Source organism: Cydia strobilella, chromosome Z (genome assembly GCF_947568885.1).
Source record: "Cydia strobilella chromosome Z, ilCydStro3.1, whole genome shotgun sequence".
Taxonomy (NCBI): domain Eukaryota; kingdom Metazoa; phylum Arthropoda; class Insecta; order Lepidoptera; family Tortricidae; genus Cydia; species Cydia strobilella.
In genome coordinates this window covers 22,205,572-22,232,318 of record NC_086068.1, presented here as the reverse complement: position 1 = coordinate 22,232,318, position 26,747 = coordinate 22,205,572, and the positions used below count along the sequence as shown (strand labels likewise).

The following is a 26,747-nucleotide window of genomic DNA, read 5'->3' as shown; positions in this document are numbered from 1 at the left end:
CAAACCCCCCAATCACTCAACCTCACAGCACATCAACCCATGATCACTAAACCCCTCGACCCTAAACCACCAACCCTTCATCCGCCATTCCCCGACCCCTAACCCCAGACCCCTTAACTCCTAACCCTAACCCCCAATCCCTTAACTCCCAACCCCTCAGTCCCCGACCCATCAACTCGCCTCCCCTCAACCCCCAACCTCAAACCCCCCAAATACTAATACCCTCTACCTTCACCTCTCAGTCTCTTTGGTTGATTCCAACACTACCTACATAAAAAAATCATAATCCACATACGAGGGAAGTTATCAGTAACCTTACCACGAGTTTGACATTGATATATTCGCTATCGTGTGCGTAACTTACTGTTTATGCATCTCGCTCGTACTGGCGTATTAGTGTACAAAGTAAGTTACGAAGAATATTTAGTGTCAAACTCGTGGTTAGGCTACAGTTGCACTACAACAAATTGGCGGTTTTTGGGAGGAAATGCTTGAGTTACTTTAGAAAACACCGAAATCACCATACTCGTGCCTTTAAAAATTGAGGAGTTCCCTCAGTTCCTCACGGATTCCATCATCAGATTAAAACCAAAAATATTACGAAAACACCTTGGGAGAGGTAACTTTTTTCAAACAAAAAAAGAATAACTCAAATCGGATCATGGGTGCCGGGGTAATCACTGAAATCATTATCATCAAAACAATCATCATCATCAGCTCCACTTCATCAAATTGGTGGTTTTCGAGAGAAAATGCTCAAGTTGTTTAAGAAAACGACCAAATCACCATACATGTTCCCTCAATTCCTCATGGATCCCATCATCAGAACAGCACCAGATTAATGTGGGACCACCTTGAAGGTAGTTCCTTTCAAACAAAAAAAGAATTGTTCAAGTCGGACCACGGGTCTCGGAGTAATCGCCGAACATCCTACATTAAAAAAATCATCATCACTATCTTCAAAACAATCATCATCAACAGGTCTACTTTATCAAATTGGTCGTTTTCGAGAGAAAATGCTCAAGTTGCTTATGAAAACACCCAAATCACCATACATGTGCCTTTAAAAATTGAGGAGTTCCCTCAATTCCTCAGGGATCCCATCATCAGATCAGAACCAGATTAATATGGGACCAACTTGGAAGTAGCTCCTTTTGAACAAAAAAAGAATTACTCAAATCGGACCACGGGTCTCGGAATAATCGGTGAACATACATTAAAAAAAATAAAAAATAAAAAAATAAAAAAAAAATAGCCACAACCGAATACAGAACCTCCTCCTTCTATGAAATTGAAGTCGGTTAAAAAGTTATTTTAACGTTCTTAGAAATTCAACCCCTAAAGGGGTTAAAAAGGGGATGTAAGTTTATATGTGGTAAGTAGAAGTTATCTTTTAAGGTAGGAGCTTGAAACTTGGTAAAAGAGCATTATATTAAAATAGACGAAAACTGATTTCACTTCTTTTGAAGTTTGTATTAATAACGTTTGCATCGGGAGCGAACTTTTTTTTTTTAATAAGTAGTGGACTTGAAAATCTAAGAGCAAAGTGGGTTTTGAGAATTTTTTTTTAGTTAGGGGCTTGAAACTTCGTAGTTTGTGAAAGACAAATTTCATGGATTGTATAATTATTAACCAATGATTAACCGTCCCTACTGATATCTTTTGCTGCATAATTTTCTATGCTCGTGTAAATGACTTATATAACCACCAACATACAAATCCACGCGTACGAAGTCGCGGGCAACATTCAATACATTATTGATTATAGAAAATAACAGTGTCAAAACGACGTTATGTTAAAGCACGCTATGTGGAACTGTCTAACAAACAGTACCTACAAAAACAAAACTGATGACACGTACTTATCAGGCATATGACCGCCTGCATTTGTTACGTCTTGCATTCCTGGGAGTATAGCTGCTTTCCGAACTTGATGAGTTGGGTTATCTGCTACTGATTCCACAATATGTTGATGTTTCTGGCGCAAACTATTATTAGGTTTGATAGTCACCGACTGGAAGTTCCCTCTCTCGTCATTCGCTTCGTCCATGTTTATATCGGACCTCATAAGAGCATCAAAAGTTTTGTTTTCTGAATATTTGGGCCTGTAGGCATTACTTTTAGTATAATTGTTTTCGGTCTGGCCACTATCAGACGAATCTGGTGAGGTCACTTGGTTTTCCTGTGCCTCCTGAGCCATGTTACTTTCTTCTTTACCAGTACTGCTTTGTTTTGAGCTTGAACTGGTGTTGCCGCTTTCTTCTGTCGCTGTAACACTTACTTGCTGAAAATTAAACCAATTTACTTTTTTATGTATTTTGATCAGATTTATGTGTAAAATCGTCATAGTTAATTATGGTATTAATATACCAAACATTATTAAAAGTATAAGATATTGCCGCGTGGAGCAGGTATGTCTGTCTAGACGTGCCTAGGCCGCACTGATCGAGCTGCTTCGCGCGGCAATTTTCTCGCGAGGCGGCTCGTCCGGTGTGGACCCGCCTCATTTTTAACTTTTGACAACCAACCTGCAGCTGTCTAATTCGAAGAAAGGTTAATCACCGTTACACGTTAATCTCTTCTACTATTATAGGTACCTTTTTGAATTTGATTTCGCTGGCATCAAACTTTTTCGGGGACAGTTTTTTTGCTTTTGCCGAAGCCCACCATTCCTCGGAACTGTCTTCTACAGATTTTAACCTAGCAAAACTGCCGTGAGTGTGAGATCTCGTCAGAGCTAAAACAAATACAATCTATTAGTAACTACAACGCACTCATACGCTAACTACTCCTAAGTAAAAATAAAAATTTGTAAGTTTAAATGAAAAGAACTTGACATAAGACTCCAGTTCTAATCAACTTTCTAAACTATCGAAAAGTATAGTATAGTACAAATAAATAGTGTCTTTTTCATTTGGTCCATCCAGTTTTGAACCACTTATTCCACTCCGAAGTTGGGGCTTCAAATGGCCGTTTTGTATACGTCTACCGCCTCTTTTTGGGTTTGGTGCCGTTAACCACGAAGACATTGCTTGGTTTTAGAGAAAGCAAAGAAATCATTAGGGCTCAAGTCAGGGCTGTACGGCGGGTGGTCGAGAATTTCGACGTTTTGCTCTTATAAAAACGCAATTGTTTGCCGGGAGGTGTGAGCTTGCATTGTCATGGCGCTGTGCCATACGATGTTTTCAGTTGATTTTTCGGAATTCACTTAATTATAGCTTCTGGTAAGCAAAGTGTGATATACTAGTCAGGGTTAACTGTTTTGTGATATTCTAACCTGATAGTGGCAACGTGTCCACTTTTGGCATCTGGAGCATGAATCCAAGATTCATCACCACTGACAATGTCACAAACGAGTTTTGAATCTCCTCGATCGAATTGTTGTAGTTTTGCGGCACCATCTATGTAATGCAAGCCGTTTTTTTGGTCGTCAATAAGCAATGGTACATTTTTTAAATGGTTGTCCCTGAAATGCCTATAGGAGCTTCTATCTGACGGTATATCACATGGCGGTCTTCGACGATCAGCTGCCGTACAGCCTCAATGTTTTCCTGGTTTTTCGCGGTTTTCGGCCGATCTTCACCCAGTTTGTCACTGAGACTAAAGCAATCGCGTTAAAATTCCTAATACCAGCGTTACACAGTCAGAAGGCAGAACGCATGATGCTGTGTCAATGAAAACAGTAGTCAGCTCTTTAAAGCACTGATGTCGCGTTAAACCTCATTTAAAGTTATAGAAAATTATAGCACGAAAGTTTTCCTATGAAATTTCCATTTTCACAACTGACTTGTCAACCTTGACTCTACGCTGTACGAAAACGGTTCGGTAAATCATAATTCGTTTATTTGTTTTTTAATTCTTAATTCAAATAGTTTGATACGATGGAAGTTTTTTTAAAATAAATGTGAGAGATTTGCAAACGACAAGAGTTAAAAGGCGGATGTGTCATTTGTTCCACAACACACGCCTCACGCGGTCACGCTTTTAGTCGAATATATAAGCTGCATGTGTAGTGTGGGAGGGTAACTTACAATACGAAGCTTCCTGGTTCCTCGGCAAGTTGGAGTCATCGTTACTATAGCCATGGAAAGCCCCCGACGCATCGAACGTGCCTGCGCATGCCTCTGCGTTGTCCATTGCCCTTAAATATTTCATTTATACATTTAAAATAACAGGTAACATTTGGACTAATTAAAACAATAACGAATGACGTGAGGATCGTAATAGTATTCAAATAAAAATTATCGTTCTTTTCTCAATTTATGAAACCCTCGCAGATATAGCATTTTGGCTTTTTAATGCAAATATACAGTGCAGACATACACAAGTCCACTTATGTTAAAGTCTGTTAGAAAACTTTAGCCTAAATCTAATCAAAAACTTGCAATCAGACCCTGTACGCACCGAGCAGTCAATAGTGCACTGCCTTATGGGAATATAGTTCAGATCCGGAAACCGCTACCAAATTTAAGTATGTTGCTGGGCATGGTACTGGGTCTCCAAAACTGCCGGGAGACAGCGGCGCCGGCCATCTACTCCAGCGGCATGACGTCATCAAAATGACGCCCGCCTGGTTGCTAATATTGCATAATGCACCCAAACTATGCATTGCACATACACATGTGGGGTATTAAATGAAAGCCAATTAAATGTTCTATATTTTATTTGTACCAAAATATACAACAGTTTAAGAGAAATTGTCCCTGACTGACAAATAATGACGTCATACAGATAATCACTGCCGAAATTCGCAGAATGTAAATTATAGCTATACCATGAGTTATAGTTATAGTTATACCATCCACGTGTGCTACATGTAATGAAAGGTTATTAAATGTATTATGATTCATCTATACATTGCTTGCAAAAAAATGTATGGTGTATGAGCTATAAACAAAGAAATACCACTTTTTATGAAAAAAATTGGTTTATATCAAATTTATAGCTAAACTAAAAAAGTTAATAAAATGTTGCGTATGTTATTAGAAAAAACAGTTATTCGGGTTTAGGTTACCGCTTAAATTTTAGATTTCTGTCAAAAAACAAGAAAGTTATGCAAAATGAACTAAAGCGCGCCAACAATTCTACCTATAACGGGCTCATATTATTTCCGGCGGGTAAGGACATTTCCTTACCCGTTAGTTAGGACTGTACTTTGCGTAATATGAGCCCGTTGTAGGTAAAATTGTTGGCGCGCTTTAGTTCTTTTTGCATAACTTTCTTAGTTTTTGATGGAAATCTAAAATTTAAGCGGTAACCTAAACCTGAATAACTGTTTTTTGTAATAATATACGCACCATTTTATTAACTTTTTTAGTTAAGCTATAAATTTGACATGCACCTACTTTTTTCATAAAGTGGTATTTCTTTGTTTATAGCTCTTAAACCATACATTTTTTTTTTGCAAACAATGTATAGATGAATCATAATACATTTAATAACCTTTCATTACATGTAGCACACGTGTATGTGTGACTCATGGTATAGCTATAATTTGCATTTTGCGAATTTCGGCAGTGATTATCTGTATGACGTCATTATTTGTCAGTCAGGGACAATAGAGATGGTCTCCCGGCAGTTTTAGAATCCAGGTCATATTGCTAATAACATACTAGAAGCATAAGTGGATTAACCTGAAAATGACCAATTTGGATTTTTTAAACTTTAATGCATTTGCTCTAGCAAATACCTGCATTTTGATGCATAATTTCCAAATTTTTGGTCAGATTTTGATTTTTTTGGTATCAGTGTGAGGTTTGAGACGTCATCTTTAATGTACATTACTTTAAGGTCCGACTTTTGGTTTGGTTGTAAAATCCAAATAACCGAATTTTTTTTTTACATCATTTCGATTTTTTTGTAAATTTCTCCTAAAATCTTGTATATTTTGGTACACAGTGTATAAATAAAATATAGAACATTTTATTGGCGTTCATTTAATACCCCACACGTGTAAGTGCAATGCATAGTTGGGGTACAATATGCAATATTCGCAGCGAGGCGGAAGTCATTTTGATGACGTCATTCCGCTGAAGTAGAATATGGCCGGCGCCGCTGTCTCCCGGCAGTTTTGGAGACCCAGTACCATGCCCAACAACATACTAAAATTTGGTAGCGGTTTCCGGATCTGAACTACCTCTTCGACAGTTTCCCATAAGGCATAGTACTACAACTGCTTTCCCTTCCTATGCAGCGCGTTTGACCAACTGTGTGGTTATTAAATAAATGATACTTTGTTTTCAACATTAGATGAAACGAATGAAAATTAATGGATCCTAATATTAAAAATTAAAACAGATCCTAATATAAAAGAAAAAGCAGTTGCATCAGTTACCATTCTGGTAAAATTTCCTCGTTTTGTGCGTCCCCGCCCCACGTCCGCCGGTTATGGTTCCATAATGGTGGCTTGTCTTGATTAGGTCTGTCACCCCAATCTCGCTCTACAAATTAACCAAAAACGGTTAGTCATATCAATTAATAAGTATAATATAATATACTACAAAAAGCTCTCGTGTGGGTGAGAGACATACGCTAAAACATCGGCAATACTCGAAAGAAAACATTCCACGAGGATTGTAAAAGAGAGCTCACCCCACTTGTCTTGTTGATTAGTGCGAGGCCTGGCAGGATCTGATAAACGCCATTCCTCGCCTTCCTCGCGGCTCTGTGGTGACCTCCAATTCGTGTTATTAGTTGGCCGCTTGCTAATTGACAAAAAAAACGTAATTTGAGATAAGAAGGAGATTGAGATCTTTATTTGCAACCAAGTACCATCATACTTGATAAGTATTTACATATATACAGGGTAAAATTTCTAAATGGGTCAGTGAGGGCAGCTACCAGATCCCGTGCTGCTACGCGAAAACGGTCTTAGAAGACCTTTCCTCGATTTCACATTAATGAAGATTGGCGTTTACAGATTTTGGATAAAACATACAGGGCCCGAGAAAAAGGACATTTTTGACAAACTTTTTTTTTATGCCATTTGATCCCATTCCTATCCAGGATCAAAAGCTTGTATGGTACAAAAAAAAACGGCTAGAAAAGCCACAAATCGAGGAAAACTTTTCCCGTACAATTTGTATGAAAATTAACGTTTATTTTTCACAATCAATTTTTTATGCCAATCGATTCCATTCCTATCCAGTATCAATAGTTTTCTAGGGGTCCACTTAAGGTAATGTACTGAAAAGCCAGAAATAAAAAAACAACTTTTTCCATACATTTACCATGGAGAAAACATGAAATTTTATTCAGTTTTCTATCTCGCCAATCAGTCCTGTTACGTTTAAGGACCATAATACTGTATGAAGACATTACTGTAGGACTGATTACGAGGGAAGGTCTTCTAAGACCGTTTTCACGTAGCAGCGCGGGATCTGGTAGCTGCCCTCACTGACCCATTTAGAAATTCCATCCTGTATAGCAAGCATGGGTTAGTGAAAATATTTACAAAAAGTCAGATATCCATAATTAATGACACAGACGCGTTGAGGTGAATAATTATAAATAACGAATGATATGATATTTAAATGCACAATATTTAAACACAATAGATGAACTGAAACAAAGCCGATAAAAGTTTTTAAATTTACCTTCGGAAAGTTTTATTTGGTGTCCATTCAGATTGTTCACTAACAGTTCTGTTAGTGGAAGGTCCCCCGTTACTATTGCTCCAGGACCGAGCCAGAGGTGGAGCATCTTCATCAGCACCAGTCGCATAACCTGGTATCCTTTGATGGAACGCATTTCCCCTGTAATATATTTTTTTCTTTAAAACAAACTGTACATTTAGAAGTGAAGTGACGAGCTATGAAATGTAGTCAAAATGTAAACAGACTTAACCGGTTCTGAAAAGTATAAGGAGTTTTGTGTTATTTATCATTAAACCAGCAGGGGGTAACAGGAAATGAAGAAGATGAAGAAGAATATTACAAGCGGAACTCCTTATCTTATAAGTGAAATTAGAAAAGGAGTTCCGCTTGTAATATTAGTTGTAGTTTATTATGCAACACGGCCCTGATTACTGATTACATTTGTAATGTGTACAAGAAATAAGAACAATAAGACGCGATTTTTTTAAATCAAGCCCTATAGGCTTAAAAAAGGGATGAAAGTTTGTGTGTGGTACCAGTTTTATTTTAAGCTAGGAACTTGAAACTTCGTAAACTTTCGTATAGAAGAAAATATATTTCAGCGTTTTTTAAAGTTCGTCCCTTAAGGTAGTGAAAAATTGGTGGAATATTTCTATCAGGATCAAACATTTTTTCTGAGATTTCTTGAAATTTTGTGAAAAGACATGTTACTCGTATTATATTATTAAAGTCATTACAGCGTCTTTAATAATTCGTCCCCAAAAGGGTTAAAATGGATTTAAAGTTTATATCGGGTACAAATACTTTGAAATTTCTTAGTAAGACATAATATTAGAATACAAGGAAAGCTAATTCAGCGTTTTTGTAAAATCGTCCCCCGGCCTAATAAGTACTTGGGCCAGATACAAGGGCCGTTAGATAAGTATTTTCAAAGATAGATTTAACTCCGTAATAGATGGATACAGTCTAAGGAAAAAACGTGCCTCGAAAATCAAGAAAATTTGATTCTTGTTCAGAGAGCGCTACTAGCTTTGGCCTACTGTCGTATAGATGGCGTTAACGGTTTCGTTTGTTATTTAACAATTTTAACGCATATCAGTGAAAGAGCATGGGTCAAAATCATAAAAATAATTAATGCAAATAAAAAAAATCATTTATCCATATTTAAATACATTTTATAGTATTTTTATAAATCTTCATTTTTAGTTTTAAAGTGTGTCGACAGATGGCAGTGAATTTACTGGGGTTACAAAATTTACTATGACAGTACCGCTCTAGTATAAGTTACTCTATGGTATTTTATGGGTATGGTAAGTTACTCGAGTCTATAAATCGCTCCGGCAAGCCGTCGCGATTTAACTATACTTTCGTTTGCAATATTTAACTTACGCCCCATGTTGCACAATGTACTATTATTTACTAAACTCTGGTAAAATGGTAAAACTTGCCTTCCCAGTGACGGCTGTCGGACGAACGGCATCCGTGGTCTGCCGCGGTTGTCAGTGGCAGTTAGCCCTCTGCCTATTCCTCGGCCAAACTTGTCAGGAATCAGTGCTCCTATAGGCGGCCCGCTTCGTACATTCTCCCGCTATAAAAATATTTCCATGATATAATAAAATTATACGATACCGTCTTGATGTCGATCTGAATTGATACTAGCGTCATGTGTTTACTATATATTTTATGTTTTTAGTTTTTGCCATTCTAAAAAAATATTTCAAAGTGTATAACGTTTATAAAACTCGAACTTAACTGACTTAACAATCCATTTTTTTCCCACTTTATTTCAATGAACAAATTCATTATCGTAGCCTTTGTAGCACTTTTCTTAAGAAAATATTTCACTTGTCTCCTGTGTCTCCCTATTTATACAGTTCCAAAACATGCATGCAATTTTCGTTACAACATTAGCAATGTATACGTAGGTTCAGAAAACACTCGTCTTCCAGCTCCCAAATGGCCGAAAGTGCGTCTGCCGGGGATTTAAAGGATTACCAGGGATACCTTTAAATGCCTTTTCTTTCTTTAAATAAATTTATTTATACGTCGTTTTCATATACTATTTGATTCTAATTTTAATAAATCAAAATTCGATGTTTTAATTTTTTTTTTCAATAAATGCTCATATTTTAGGGTTCCGTACGTAAAAACGGGACCCTATTACTAAGACTTTTCTAATACTAAGAAATTTCACCCTTTCAGGGACTATCACTGCATAGTATAAAACAAAGTAGCTTTCCGCTGTCTGTATGTCTGTCCCTATGTATGGTTAGATCTTTAAAACTAGGCAACGGATTTTGATGCGGTTTTTTTTAATAGATAGAGTGATTCTAGAGGAAGGTTTATATGTATAATTTGGTAAAGGTTTTGTGTGAATTAGTTGAACTACCCGTGCGAAGCCGGGGCGAGTCGTCTAGTTAACATATATGGACAAAGAATATGGTATAGCTACTTACCAAATATCCTAAATAGTTTTCCTAGCTATGTCATTGATAATATTGAGGCTACGCCCCATAAGATAAAATGTATAACCAAGAAAGCTTTGTTCAACTTGAAGTCATAACTCTTATAATATAGTAATTAAACATTATGCATGTACTTAATAAATTTAAATAAACACACTCGTCTTAGTTAAGAATCTAAAATACAAATAAATATAGATTAAGCTAAGTACTCAAACATGTATTGTATAATTATTTATAAGAAATAAACTATGATATTTAACTTTTTTTTTCGTTTGTAATAATAGTAGGAGATACGTTATATATGGTCGACCTTCACCGATACGTCTGACAGATGAAACTTATACTTTATGAAAGAAAATATGTTCCTGAACATAAATAAATAGGGTTGCCTAAAGAAATATGGTCAAGGCTATTTTTAATGAATTTTTGAAAATAATTTTTTTTCTTCAAATTTCACCGAGTTGTCTGACGAACGAAATAAGTTTCGATGGAAAGTATACAACTTGTACAACATGAATAAATTAGGTTGCCTATGTTTTTCCGGTCACCATTATGAGGTTGCCGTGTTTAAACAGGTGAGTTAAAATCGATAAACAACATTTTTTGATAAAGTAAATCATTTCGGAAATAATTATTTTGAAAAAAAAAAATGGTTTTTAAAAAAAATACAAAAAGAAAATAAAAAAATAGTGCTTAATAAATACATTCGAAAATAGTTAAAACAATCGTGATCAGTTAAGCCGTTTTTGAGTTATCGCTAAAAGTCTTTCCTTCTTATTTTCTTTAAAAGCCTGGCAACCCTTATTTGTGACCGGATTTTAGCAGGCAACCCTATACCATTGTATTCGCAATAAAATTACCATTATTTTGATATATAATTCAAGCGTCAGACATATGGGTGCAATTATCGATTTTAACTCACCTGTTTAAACACGGCAACCTCATAATAGTGACCGGAAAAACATAGGCAACCTAATTTATTCATGTTGTACAAGTTGTATACTTTCCATTGGAACTTATTTCGTTCGTCAGAAAAATCGGAGAAATTAGAAGAAAAAAAATTATTTTCAAAAATTAATTAAAAATAGCCTTGACCATATTTCTTTAGGCAACCCTATTTATTTATGTTCAGGAACATATTTTCTTTCATAAAATATAAGTTTCATCCGTCAGACGTATCGGTGAAGGTCGACCATATATAACGTATCTTAGACTATAAACACGTTCTACAACGCGAAATTCTAAAATCCGCAATCTGTGTAACTTTTTTGTAAAATTCTAGGCTTAAGTTTAGTCTTAAGTTATTATTGAATTCTTTTTATTTTTGTACTGATATTTATTGAATAAAGTTAAAATTTTTGTAAAGATATTTGAGTTTGGATACATACATTTTTAACCTCTTTAGGGTTCCATACCCAAAGGGTAAAAACGGGACCCTATTACTAAGACTCCGCTGTCCGTCCGTCTGTGTGTCTGTCTGTCCGTTTGTCACCATGCTGTATCTCATGAACCGTGATAGCTAGACAGTTTAAATTTTCACAGATACTTAAAACAGAATAAAATATAGTTATTTGTTATACAAGGGTGCAAAGTTGTATTTTACCCGCGAGTGTGGAATTGAAATATGAGCAAGCGAAAGGATTCTATAGTTGAACCACGAGCGAAGCGAGTGGTTCTAAAATAGAATCCTGAGCGTAGCGAGTGTTTCAACACACGAGAAGTAAAATACATTTGCACCCGTGTGTAAAACAAAACTTTTCCCCTCACTATAGCGAGGAAAGTGTAACATCCACAGGCGTTAGATCATCTTCATCACTGGAATCACTAATTTTTTTACGATATTATAACAGAAAACACTAGAAATTCTGATTTTTACGTGAGTCGGTGAGAAGAACAGTAAAAATTTTGTTGACAATGTTGACATTTCTGTTCTGACGTATGAAATGTCAACGATGCGTTTTGAAATTGCATCGACTCAACTTGTGCGTTCAGAATTATATTTAACATCATTATAAAAAATCTAACGTTTCTTATGGAATTTTAAGGTTTATGACTTAAAATTATTAAATAAAGCTAAATTTGGTATTTTTTATTACAATCTCAAACCATTTATTTAATGATAATTAATATCGAACGAACCATTATTATGAGCGTTTTACGTTTTGTTATCTGTCAAGCTTCTTAAACACGCTTCATCCAAGGTCAAATTACTTTCCCCACTAGTGGATAAAATGCGTTTTTCCCCGCTTGTTTTAATGGATAATAGACGGCTTTCCGAGCTAGTGAGGGGAAAAATATTTTAATGGGCCGTGGGGCTCCCATACAACAAATGTGATTTTTTTGCCGTTTTTTGCGTAATGGTACGGGAACCTTCGTGCGCGAGTCCGACTCGCACTTGGCTGGTTTTTATTTCTCTAAGCGCCACTTTCACCTTCCCACTAACCCGGAGTTAAGCGGTTAAACCGTTAACCCAGACAAATGATAAATTATAAAAAAAAAATGACAAATTATACTGGTAACCATGGTAACTGCAGGTTCTGCAGGCAAGTGGCGCTTAGGGCCACGATAAAGAAAAGATAAGACAACTTTATACTTAAACGCATATTTTAAAGGCGTAAATAACGAAGAACTTATTTTAATACGCGGTGCGCACGCCATATTTATTTTCGCTTTTTAGAAGTTTCTGGTAACGGATTTGTCTGGAGCAGGTTTATTAGAAACATTTGAATCTCAGGGGAAATAGAATCGATTGACAGCTTTAATAAATGTATGTAGTTAATTACACGTATCCTTTACTGATACGTGACATTATGGTATGGTTTGCCTGTAATAATTAAAATGTCAATATAATTTTACCATTTCCTCTTCAAATGTATTGTGTAGCGCAAATGGTGGTTTGCCTCTCGGTTGATAAAGCTGCTCTATAGATTTTAGCTCTGAAGGTGCTTCAACGGTCCCGTCATAAAGTGCAAGCATTTCTTCTCTGCCATACCTGAAAAGATATTATATAAATCGATATGTGGTAACCGTCCAATGGTAATGGTGAATAATGTAAACAAACATTGCAGATTTTGTTAGCATTTGAAATATAGCTTACATTATTAGGAATATTGTTTTATTATTAACTTTTTTTATTTTTATATAGCCTATGTTGTTTCCCACTGCTGGGCAAAGGCCTCCTTTTTTCCGCCACCCATCACTATCTTGCCTATTATTTCCAATGAAAGTTTTACATCTAAACTCATGTCATCCAGAAAAAAGTGATTTGTTATACAAGGGTGGAAAGTTGTATTTTACCCGCGAGTGTTTCAACACACGAGAAGTAAAATACATTTGCACCCGTGTGTAACACAAAACTTTTTGCCACACTATAGCGAGGGAAGTGTAACATCCACAGGCGTTAGATCATCTTCATCACTGGAATCACTCATTTTTTTACGATATTATAATAGAAAACTGGAAGTTATGTATTTTTACGTGAGTCGGAGTCGGTGAGAACGGTTTTAAACATGGAGACTGTATAAAGGAGCCAAATCTCTATGTATGAAAAGTGTCCATCAAAAAACAGTAATTAGGCGGCGCCACCATACACCGAAATACTACCAAAAACAACCTACGTAATTTGGTCGGGTTATTTGTTGCCTTATATGGTTCATGTTATACTCATGTCCCAGAGCCTAACTAGCGCCACCGGAGAGATTAGGAACTATTATTTAAAGCTGAAAGCGGTCACTTTTGCAACAATTCTGCCATAAGAGATTGGCATCCTTTCTATACCATCCATAGTTTTAAAGTAAAATTCTTGTTGACACTTGACAATCTTGACATTTCTGACTATGCGTTTTGAAATTGCATCGACTCAACTTATGCGGTCAGTTATATGCAACATCATTATAAAAAAACAAATATTTCTTATAGGCCAAGCAATAAGAAGGTATAGAGGGAAATGCTAAGAAAACAATTTTTAACCTCGTTGCTTTGTTTGGACTAGTTAGGAGATGAAAATATCAAAAGTCCCTGGCCGTAACCCTGGTGCAGGGGGGGAGAGGGGGGTTTGAAGGTTCAATTTTTCGGTTTTTCTATTATATCTCGGAATCTTTTGTTTAAAGTTTATATGGTTTTACTTAGGAATGGTGTCAATGTTGATACCATAAATGAATTCAGCACCCCCGATTTATACGAAAACGATCCCAAACCCGGCCTAGCAGCTTCATTGATGTAGATAATCAAGATAAAAATGAGAGCCCTAAATAAACCTTCAAGAGCGGATATCTCAAAAACTATACAAGATATCGAAAAACTTGACTGAATAAAACTTGTAACATCTCTTTTCATTTTGTATGCCAAGTCGTTCAAACGCATAGTTTCTGAAATATAATCGAAAAACCGAAAAATGGAACCTTCAAACACCCCTCTCCCCCCCAGCACCAGGGTTATGGCCGGGGACTTTTGATATGTTCACCTCCTAACTAGTCCAAACAAAGCTAAGAAGTCAAAAATTGTGTTCCAAGCATTTCCCTCTATACCTTTTTTTGGGCATTTATTTCCTGGCCTATTATGGAATTTTAAGGTTTATGTCTTATAATCATTAAATAAAGCTATATGTATTTGGTATTTTTTATGAAATTCTCAAAACAACTATTTAATGATAATTAATATCGAACAAACCATTATTATGAGCGTTTTACGTTTGGTTATCTGTAGAAAGCTACTTAAACATGCTTCAAGGTCTACTAGTGGGGAAAGTAATTTGACCTTGGATGGAGCGTGTTTAAGTAGCTTGACAGGATAACAAAACGTAAAACGCTCATGATAATAGTTCGTTCGATATTAATTATCATTAAATAAATGGTTTGAGTATCTAATAAAAAATATCAAATTTAGCTTTATTTAATGATTTTAAGTCATAAACCTTAAAATTCCATAAGAAACGTTTGTTTTTTTATAATGATGTTAAATATAATTATGAACGCACAAGTTGAGTCGATGCAATTTCAAAACGCATCGTTGACATTTCATACGTCAGAAATGTCAACATTGTCAACAAATTTTTTACTTAAAAACTTTTCTCACCAACTAAAATACACAACTTCTAGAGTTTTCTGTTATAATATCGTAAAAAAATGAGTGATTCCAGTGATGAAGATGATCTAACGCCTGTGGATGTTGCACTTTCCTCACTATAGTGAGGGGAAAAGTTTTGTGTTACACACGGGTGCAAATGTATTTTACTTCTCGTGTGTTGAAGCACTCGCTACGCTCAGGATTCCATTTTAGAACCACTCGCTTCGCTCGTGGTTCAACTATAGAATCCTTTCGCTTGCTCGTGTTTCAATTCTACACTCGCGGATAAAATACAACTTTGCACCCTTGTATAACAAATAACTATTTTTTCTGTAAGACGATCTTTGTCTCAAGAGTGTATATACTAGTAGTCCATCATTCGGACTGTGTTGGTGATTCTTGACCGACTTCTTGGTTTGTCACGGGCGGCACTGTCATTTAGAGCCTCAAAAGCAAATAAACAAAACCAAGTATTTGGTCAAAAATCGACAACGTAGTAGAAAAAAGCCGATTTTCATGTTTTTTTAAACTTACAATATTATTTAAGTAAAGGTTACAGTTAAGGCGCTTCGCTGTTATTGGCCAAAAACTGTTACTTTTTAGAGCTTATAACTTTTAAATGAGTCAACAAAAAATTATGAAAAAAATATATATGCATCTTCACTCTATGCACAACAATTGTAACATTTGACTTTTTTCCTGAAATTTGTAGTTTCACCGAAAAAAAAATAACACGACAGGCCGTTTTGCGGCTAACTTTGCTTATAACGGCTTAATCGATTAAAATTATTTTTAAACTAACAAAAATGTTTTACAGGTTCTACAAATGCAACATAGCTTTTGTTAATCAAAAAATATTTTCTTAAGAAATCGAACGCTTTTCCACATTTCATGCGTATGCAGCCTGAAAATGGCGTGGCCGGCACCCGGCAGTCGTGTGCCAGCTTCGAGACGAGGAGGCTGTGTCGCTCGTCGCTCCGTACCTTCCTTGCACTATGTTCGCTTATGCACAAGCAAAGTGCTATAACATCGGAGTTATTGTGGCCAAAGAATAAATAACTGCAGAGCGCTGATTTGGTTTCGACGCGCATTAGCGAGCGCAACACGGTATTTTGCGGTCTATTACATTGAATGTAATGATAATATCCGTATATCTATATATATATTACGAGGCCGATTTTTGTTCATCCCATCAGATCTACAGTTATGGTCCGATTTTGATAAATGATATGTCATTAGATTCATCTCATGCTACAGATTTGCAATAAGCTCTTAGTTTTTTGATTTTTTCCCGAAAAGTACTAAAAAGTTAATTTGAAAAAATGTACCACGTGACCTTTGTTCTGACTTGAGATCATAGAGTAACTTATACTAGAGCGGTACTGTCATAGTAAATTTTGTAACCCCAGTAAATTCACTGCCATCTGTCGACACACTTTAAAACTAAAAATAAATATTTATAAAAATACGATAAAATGTATTTAAATATGGATAAATGATTTTTTTATTTGCTTTAATTATTTTTATATGATTTTGACCCATGTTCTTTCACTGGTATGCGTTAAAATTATAAATAACAAACGAAACAGTCAACGCCCTCTATACGAGTGTAGGCCAAAACTAGTGGCGCCATCTGATCGAGAATCAAATTTTCGTGATTTTCGAGGCACGTTTTTTCCTTAGACTGTATCCATCTATTACGGAGTTATATCTATCTTTGCTTGAGATTGAATTGAACTCAAACCTATATCCAATGTATGTAAGGTATCCAATCCATTCAAATATTTATTTTGATTTGAGACTGTAACATGCATACACCACACAAAAAATTATATTAAAACACCATAAAATTTTATTATTGTGTTTGACAACATGTCAGACATGTGTCATCCACATCGTACTCATCAAAATGACACATATTTTATTGTTGCTTTGGCCCATAGAAGGTAGGATCCTATATAGGTAGAAGTGGCGTACCGCGTGCGCCCGTGAGGGACAGAATTTGTAGCCCACCAGCCCACCATAAACCATACAAATCGGTGGGGAAAAGCATCTATATTTACTTCAAAAAGCACATACGGCGAGGTTTGTTCTTATGAGGATGTTAAATAATGTCGGATCTTTAAGGTAAACGGTCAGCCAATGGGGTTGGCAACTGTCAAAGGTTTGCAGAGATGGCGCCATCATATCTTGCCCCTTTTTCTATAAGATTTGGCTTAAAGGGCTGGCATCCAGGGCATTAAAAAAACAAAAATTTGACAATTCTAGGGATTGACAGGGCAAGCTATGCTGGCGCCCTCTGTTAATTATTTCGACCGGCCAACCCCATTTTCCGCATCGGTCCGCGCCCTTGGTGCAGTGCGGCGTATGTGCGATCGTGTGTAAAATTCGTAACAGACTACCGCACCGCACCGCGATCTTGGTGCGCCACTCCCATAAGTGAGAGCGAGAAAGAGAACATCTCAAAAAGCCGTATTGGTGCGGTCAAAATATCTCCTTCTCGCTCTAACTTATAGCTGCGTCCTTAACGTATGTACAGTGACAACCTTGCACACTATCGATACGTGCGCCGCACCGCACCATTAAGGCTGCGGTGAGTTGTGGTAGTCTCTAACGGCTTTTACGATAGTCTGTTAAATACGGCTATAATATTTCTTTCTCGCTCTAACTTATAGCTGCGTCCTTAACGTACGTACGGTGACCACCTTGCGCATTATCGATACGTGCGCCGCATCGCACCATAGTCGCGGTGAGGTGTGGTAGTCTCTAACGGCTTTTAAGATAGTCTGTTAAAGACGGCTATAAAGCGGCTAACACATTACTGCACCGCATCAAGGTCATTGTGTGACGCACAAATAAGTAAGAGCGAGAAAGCAATATCTCTTTTTCGCTCTTACTTATAGGTGCATCGCACAATGACCAGTGCGGTGCGGTATTGTGTTAGGCGCTTAAGGTGGGCTGCCGTACGCAGAGAGCGAGAAAGAGATATTTTGACGGTACCAAGGTCGCGGTCCAGTCGTTGTACATACTTTCAAAAAAGTAAATTAAAAAAAAACTAAATTAGGTTCAAGGGCCTGACACTCTTTGATAGAGAAAGTTAGTCTTATTGCGATTCCTATAAGAGGAAAGAGAAAATAGTGCCATGCTTTATCTTTATCACCGACCGGGCATTTTTTCATGGTTGGGTTTGCTATGATGGCATAACCCGACCATGAAAAAATGCCGAATGAAATGGAGGCGATGGCGAAATACCGAAATTTATAAGAGTGAAAGAGAAAAAACCGGCCAAGTGCGAGTCGGACTCGCCCACCGAGGGTTCCGTACTGATAACCGATTATGTGGATTGCTCGGGTGCAGCCCTACGATTGGTGTCGATGGTCACACTACGTGTGGCGCGTCCCGCACTGCCAGACGAGCATCGCCCGCCATTACGGCGTCGGAGTGTGATTTACCTAAGCTATGCCTGTTTTCCGTGGTTTTATGTATTAAATCCTTTATTTAATGATGTATGATGTTTTCTCCTCTAATAGTTCAGAAGCGGCATGCGTAATTTACGTCCACAATGTAATTCTGTTTGGAGAAAAAGCCGTAGTTTCACCCGCTTATTGTTGTTAATCAAATGAACGCCTGTTCAAGTGATTTTACTATTATACCTATATTCGCACCATTCATCATTGAATAATAAAAACAAATCTTTGTTGAAGCCTTATTAGGGCATACTTTATAAAGAAAAGATTCGGTAAGTCATTGATGACGGTGTACATCACCGCGGTTCATGGCGTCATGCCACACTTGCAAACCACGAGAAATTAGTCAGAATACGACATTTGGGAAGCTCGTTTCGAATAGAACGGTAATGTTCAAGTCACGTAAGTTATAACAATGTTTTATGGATAAGCAGTCCCACAACTAAGTGCCATAGTGTCAAATTGTGAATATCATTACAGAATCAAGGAAAACCCGTGAAAGATTGTCTTATCCACTTAGTGTAGAGAAGTATTGCACATATTCAAACATTTTACAGCCTAAAATCTTATCTATAATGGCACATATTCATGTCTACAACACTGGCCATAATTATGTACTCTTAAAATATGCAAAGAAAGGCAATAATGAAATTAGGAATCAGATTATGAATGCCAGATAAACTAGACGAATTAGACTACTGTAATGACATCATTGTCACACCATAATATTTATTCTAGAATCTAATTTTATAAAAATCATACATCGGTGACAAGTACGGAAAGTTCTATTGAGGTGTTATTAAATTGCTAATGAAATTTATCAGTCATGGTGGTCTAGTTTATGTTAAAACACTTAGTTTATGATTGTTGTTGGAAAATACTAATATTAGCAAGAAAAATAATTCAATTATGCTTCTGTTGTCCTATATTTTCTCGAGTCTTTTCACCGCACCTTTGGCCATCTGTGCTCTTCTAACCACCTCTTGGCCGCATTCACCATCGTCGCTTATTTGGGATCCCAGGTACACAAACTTGTGTACAACCTCCAGATCGTGCAACTCGTTCATTCTCTGCGTATGACCAGGGCGATCGATAAACATCAACTTAGTCTTGCTTCTGTTGATTTTAAGACCATACTCATTGCTGATGAGCTCAATCCTTCGCAGCATCACTGCAAGTTCTTTTTCAGAGGCACCTATTATAGGCAAAACAAAGGTCAGACTAATGCGGACCCTTGTTTTCTCGATCTTTATGTACGCGTCCGAAACCTGGACCATCAAAACCGATAACCGTCGCAGGATAGATGCGTTCGAAATGTGGTGCTGGCGGAGAATGCCCCGGATTTCATGGACTGAACGCCGTACAAATGCGTCTATTCTCGACGAACTTAACATTACAACGAGGCTTTCCACTGTTTGCTCCCAACGTGTACTTGGTTTCTTCGGTCATCTGAGCAGGACAGGGCCAGATAGCCTGGAAAGGCTCATAATTACTGGCCGCATGGCAAGGAAGCGTAGGGATGGACGTATGGCCACGCGTTGGGCGGACAGAATAACATCAGTGACAAACGCCACACTGCAGGCTAGCATGCACTGGGCCCAAGACAGAGCGGCCTGGAGAGCACTGGTGAAGAGTGTCCACACTGGTCACGTCCCTCAGCCATGAGGTTACGACAAAGAAGAGAAGATACTATTACTTACAAATTATGTGAATGTATAATTTGGCCTTACCTCGTTCAATCTTGTATGGCTGATTACATATTATTTACCTCCAAAACCTTTTACACAGATTAGTATTACTCATTTGTGTGCAATCACTCTGCAGGGATTAGACCTCTGTGAGATATGCAGACACCCATCTTGTCCTGGTAAAACACCTCCAGTAACAAACACATTTATTCTGTGAAAATATAAATGAGGCAACAACTTTATCTGAAATGGCAACTGTTACAATCTTTACCCATAATGCGATCATGCTTTATTTCACACAACATTCTCAAAGGGATCATGTTAACATGGACTTATAATGACCCATGACAGCCATTTGGCCCGCCTTGCATAAATAACTCAAATTCTATATTGCATTCACAACAATAATATTTAAAGTGTAATAATAAGTTAATAATCACACACCACATAGTTCTCAAACTATTAGTAACATGAAGCATCACTACATTAAATAACCAAACTTTATATTGGTAACATGTAAGATATTTAATTGAATTATTTTTCTTGCTAATATTAGTATTTTCCAACAACAATCATAAACTAAGTGTTTTAACATAAACTAGACCACCATGACTGATAAATTTCATTAGCAATTTAATAACACCTCAATAGAACTTTCCGTACTTGTCACCGATGTATGATTTTTATAAAATTAGATTCTAGAATAAACATTATGGTGTGACAATGATGTCATTACAGTAGTCTAATTCGTCTAGTTTATCTGGCATTCATAATCTGATTCCTAATTTCATTATTGCCTTTCTTTGCATATTTTAAGAGTACATAATTATGGCCAGTGTTGTAGACATGAATATGTGCCATTATAGATAAGATTTTAGGCTGTAAAATGTTTGAATATGTGCAATACTTCTCTACACTAAGTGGATAAGACAATCTTTCACGTGTTTTCCTTGATTCTGTAATGATATTCACAATTTGACACTATGGCACTTAGTTGTGGGACTGCTTATCCATAAAACATTGTTATAACTTACGTGACTTGAACATTACCGTTCTATTCGAAACGAGCTTCCCAAATGTCGTATTCTGACTAATTTCTCGTGGTTTGCAAGTGTGGCATGACGCCATGAACCGCGGTGATGTACACCGTCATCAATGACTTACCGAATCTTTTCTTCATAAAGTATGTCCTAATAAGGCTTCAAGGCCTTAGTCTGTCTCATTACTTATATACAAATCGGATTTGCTGAGAAAATGCCAACCCTCGCCTGCTTTCTTGATATAGATAATGCCTACAATAATGTTTTAGTAGAAAGTGTCGTAACAACATTGGATGACTTATCTGTGGGATCAAAATATTGTAACTATTTATGGGAGTTCCTTAGTAACAGAAGACTTCACATAAGAGGCGTGCAAGATGTAACTAGACGCTGTAGTAGGGGTCTAGCCCAAGGCGACCCAATGTCTCCACTAATATTTAATCTCGTCACACATAAAATAGCTCAACATACTGAAAATGTAATATTATCGCAATACGCGGATGATTTAGTGATATATAACAAGTCGCGTAAGTTAAGTGAAAATATCACGTACATGCAAGTATCACTTAATAAAATAGGGGTTATCTTAGAAAACCTAGGTTTAGAGATTTCTCGCGATAAAACAAAGAGTTGTCTATTTCACCGAGGGCACCGAGCACAACCCATAGATTTGACATATAAAAGTGAGGCAATCAGTTCAGTAGTAAAAGTCAAATATTTAGGATTCTGGTTAGATAAATCGCTTATTTTCAATATCCACATAAATGAGATAAGGGCTAAATTATCTAAACACCTAAACATACTTAAAGTTTTAGTAGGGCCGTCGTGGGGAGTACACCCTACGCATCTAAGGAGACTGTACATAGCGTTAATTAGAAGCAGGCTTGATTATGCGTGCTTTATTTATGATTGTAGTGCTAAATCTCATGTAGAAAAATTAGATAGGCTTCAAAGTCAGGCTCTAAGAATTATTGGAGGTTTCATACGAACGACACCAATACATGTGATGGAGAGCGAACTATGTATACAACCCCTGTACTTACGCAGAAACTATTTAGCTACCAAATATAGTTTAAAGTGCCTTTCCTTGTTAAATAATACCACTTTAGAGCTTTTAAAATCACTTAATTTATCAATTCAAAATAGATATTGGAATAGAAAGAAAAAAACCCCTTTTGGCATTAATTCACAGTGATATTAAATCTGAAACAGTATCTGCATCAAACCCTCTCAAAATGTTCACTTTAAATACATGGGTGTCATATATAAATACAAAGGATATTATAGCTAGTAATTTAGATTTAGTTAAGCGCTCCAAGCAAATGTACGATTCCCGGGACTTGAAAAACGTTGTATTATGTGAATTAAACAAGAAATATAGTGGCTGGCACAAAATATATACAGACGGATCTTAAGACATAAATAGTACAGGGGCCGCATACCATGATCCTAAAAATAATGTAAATAGTACATATAAGCAGGGGGGTGTCACTTCGCAGTTTAGGTACATTTGGCCGGCGCGCCTCCCGGGCAGGAGTATGGCAATGGGCTGCCGCTCGACTCGCGCAAAATTGAAAATGCATAATGCCTTCGAAACCTAAATCTATAGATATTGTTCTGTTTACGAATGTGTGAATAAACGGAAGAACAAGGAAGCAGAAATAACATTTTTTTTTTAATTCCGGACTATATTGACCGACATATTTTCAAAGAAATAAGTACTTCTGTGGCATAACTACTTCCGTGAGAATCAGACATACCATCTCCGGATAAAAAAACTATGTTTACAGAATCAACGTTTGTAATTCCTACATATTTGTCTTAAAAATAATAAATAAGTAGGTATAGGTACAAAAACTTGTCAAGTGACAACCCCGTGCCGACACTCGCAGCTCGGTCATAAAACTGCGGCGCGCAAAGAAGTTCACGGTTCGTGCGCGGTTATAAGTTTCAATTTTGCTTGCAGGCGGCGAGTATAGGTATAATTTTATACCTAAATCTGACTTTTGTAAAGGAGTGAATTTTCTGTACGGTAGTACTATTAGTTATTCTGTGATATAAGATAGCGTCAGAGATATGTATTATGTCAGCGGAACTATTTGCAATTTCAGAAGCCATGTCTTATTCGTTTAACTTAAAACTTAAAAATGTCGTGATATTTACGGACAGCAAAAGCGCGTTGCAGCACATAGCTCGCTGCGCCTCTGGACACAGAGGCACAATGTTAGCTTACACTGTGTTGCATAAATTAAGTATGATACCCACTGACATGACATTGAAATTGCAATGGATCCCCTCACATATAGGGTTAAGAGGTAATGAGGATGCCGATGCCCTAGCAAAAGACGCGTGCACAAAAGGTGCGGATGTGTACATCTTTCCAGACTTTACTGAGAAACTACATAAATATAAAAGAAAAATTCATTCTGTCTGGAAAGAACACTTTGATGAACGTAGCAAAGAAAAGGGCGTGTGGTACAAGACGATGCAATCGGAACCTCCTCATATACCTTGGTTTACTAACGGTAATTTAAGTAGACAGTTAATTAAGATAGGCTTAAGATTGCGTTCCGGGCACATCCCGTCAAAAAAATTTGCTTACTTGATGAAAAAAGAACCATCACCAAATTGCCAAGTTTGCGGTTCTGTTGAAGATGTGCAACATATTTTGACGGAATGTGCACGGAATGAAAGTGATAGACAATCGTTACTAACTACCCTCAAGGTAAATCGATTAGATATAGGTGCTTTTCAGAGCATCTTAGCTGTACCGACCTCAGAAGAGGCTAAACATATATTTTTATATATTATGGATTTTTTCAAACGGTACAATACTATCCCATAAGTAGACATTTAAGAATACTAGTATAAGGTATAATGGGGCTGGCATAATCATGTCACTGGTTTAAGTCCCTAAATAATAAATAGAAAAAAAAAATAAGGCTTCAACAAAGATTTGTTTTTATTATTCAATGATGAATGGTGCGAATATAATAGTAAAATCACTTGAACAGGCGTTCATTTGATTAACAACAATAAGCGGGTGAAACTACGGCTTTTTCTCCAAACAGAATTACATTGTGGACGTAAATTACGCATGCCGCTTCTGAACTATTAGAGGAGAAAACATCATACATCATTAAATAAAGGATTTAATACATAAAACCACGGAAAACAGGCATAGCTTAGGTAAATCACACTCCGACGCCGTAATGGCGGGCGATGCTCGTCTGGCAGTGCGGGACGCGCCACACGTAGTGTGACCATCGACAACAATTGTAGGGCTGCACCCGAGCAATCCACATAATCGGTTATCAGTACGGAACCCTCGGTGGGCGAGTCCGACTCGCACTCGGCCGGTTTTTTCTCTTTCACTCTTATAAATTTCGGTATTTCGCCATCGCCTCCATTTCATTCGGCATTTTTTCATGGTCGGGTTATGCCATCATAGCAAACCCAACCATGAAAAAATGCCCGGTCGGTGATAAAGATAAAGCATGGCACTATTTTCTCTTTCCTCTTATAGGAATCGCAATAAGACTAACTTTCTCTATCAAAGAGTGTCAGGCCCTTGAACCTAATTTAGTTTTTTTTTTTAATTTACTTTTTTGAAAGTATGTACAACGACTGGACCGCGACCTTGGTACCGTCAAAATATCTCTTTCTCGCTCTCTGCGTACGGCAGCCCACCTTAAGCGCCTAACACATTACCGGTCATTGTGCGATGCACCTATAAGTAAGAGCGAGAAAGAGATATTGCTTTCTCGCTCTTACTTATGGGTGCGTCACACAATGACCTTGATGCGGTGCAGTAATGTGTTAGCCGCTTTATAGCCGTATTTAACAGACCAGTATCTTAAAAGCCGTTAGAGACTACCACACCTCACCAACGAGACGTATCAGCTTAGCGAGCCTATGATACGAATGCTTAGCGAGCCAACGAGACGTATCAGCTTAGCGAGCCTATGATACGAATGCTTAGCGAGCCAACGAGACGTATCAGCTTAGCGAGCCCATGATACGAATGCTTAGCGAGCCTACGAGACGTATCAGCTTAGCGAGCCTATGATACGAATGCTTAGCGAGCCTACGAGACGTATCAGCTTAGCGAGCCTATGATACGAATGCTTAGCGAACCTACGAGACGTATCAGCTTAGCGAGCCTATGATACGTATGCTATTATGAGACGTATCAGCTTAGCGAGCCTATGATACGAATGCTTAGCGAGCCCATGTGACGCATCAGCTTAAAGAGCCTATGATGCAAATGTATAAAGAGACCATATACAAATCTGCTTAAACAGCTCATGTTATAAATAAGTTTAAAGAGCCCATATTACAGAAATGCTTAGAGCCCATATTACAAAATGCTTAAAAAGCCCATGTTAATTTCATTAAAAGAGGTCATAATACAAATCTGTTAAACCAGTTAGCTAAAGACATAAATTAAAGTTGCTTATAGAGAGCCCATGATTTAAAGTTACTCAAAGAGCTGGATATAAATACAAGTCCGGTTGAGGTGTGAGTGTGCTAAGAGCTGACAATTGATTATAAGAAGTTTGCTTTTTAGAGCTTGCAATTGTCTACAAGATATTACAAAGGCTGAAAGTTGTTTACGTGATGTTTTCCTTCAGGAGTTGATGTTTGCTTTAAGAGCTGAATATGTCTACATGATGTTTTCCTCTAGAAGTTGATGTTTGCTTTAACTCTCGGGAGTTGTTTACTTGATGTGTACTTTAAGAGCTAAGAGTTGTCTACATGATGTTTTCATTGATTAGTTAATAATTTGGTGTAAGCTTTAAGAGCTTACAATTGATTTTAAGAAGTTTGCTTTTAGAGCTTACAATTACCTACAAGATGTTAAAAGGGCTGAAAGTTGTCTACGTGATGTTTCCCTTCAGGAGTTGATGTTTGCTCTAAGAGCTGAATATGTGTACATGATTTTTTTCTCTAGAAGTTTATATTTGCTTTGAGAGCTGAGAGTTGCCTACAAAATATTTAATTATGAGCTGATAATTGTCTACATGTTTTCCTTTAGTTTAAAAGTTGATAATTATTTGCTTTACGAGATGACATTTGCCAATAAGATGTTTGCTTTAAGAGCTGACAGTTGTCAACATCATGATTAATTTAAGAACTGACATGAATCTATATGACATTTGCTTTACGATGTTACTCTTGTCTACGTGACGTTTGACTACATGATAATTCTCCTAAAATAAAATAAAGAGGATGTACACGGTTAGAGCCGACTGCTCATTGATTGAGTTGAGATCTTATGATCGAATTTATAATACCGTGATAACTTCATAAAATTTACAACATTCCAATGCTTAAAGAGCCTTACACTAAGAAATAGACATTTTGATGTGGCCTAAAGGGGTTTCAACACCAGAAGCCGACTTGAAACTGTAACAGATGTTAATTG

At 37.0% G+C, this 26,747-nt stretch overlaps 2 protein-coding genes across 2 annotated transcripts in view; both read right to left on the bottom strand.

Moving 5' to 3' along the window:
* LOC134754305 (proton-coupled amino acid transporter-like protein CG1139) overlaps window positions 1-26,747 on the bottom strand; it is a 522,474-nt gene that overhangs the window by 383,307 nt on the left and 112,420 nt on the right. The window lies entirely within an intron of this gene.
* LOC134753708 (GRB10-interacting GYF protein 2-like) overlaps window positions 1-26,747 on the bottom strand; it is a 145,443-nt gene that overhangs the window by 107,480 nt on the left and 11,216 nt on the right. The window contains exons 3-10 of the mRNA XM_063689647.1: window positions 12,917-13,052; window positions 8,999-9,183; window positions 7,596-7,754; window positions 6,592-6,704; window positions 6,335-6,440; window positions 4,032-4,141; window positions 2,598-2,737; window positions 1,863-2,284 (exon numbers count right to left, since the gene is read on the bottom strand). Coding sequence (XP_063545717.1) covers window positions 1,863-2,284; window positions 2,598-2,737; window positions 4,032-4,141; window positions 6,335-6,440; window positions 6,592-6,704; window positions 7,596-7,754; window positions 8,999-9,183; window positions 12,917-13,052 — 1,371 coding nt within the window. The remainder of the gene's footprint in view (window positions 1-1,862; window positions 2,285-2,597; window positions 2,738-4,031; window positions 4,142-6,334; window positions 6,441-6,591; window positions 6,705-7,595; window positions 7,755-8,998; window positions 9,184-12,916; window positions 13,053-26,747) is intronic.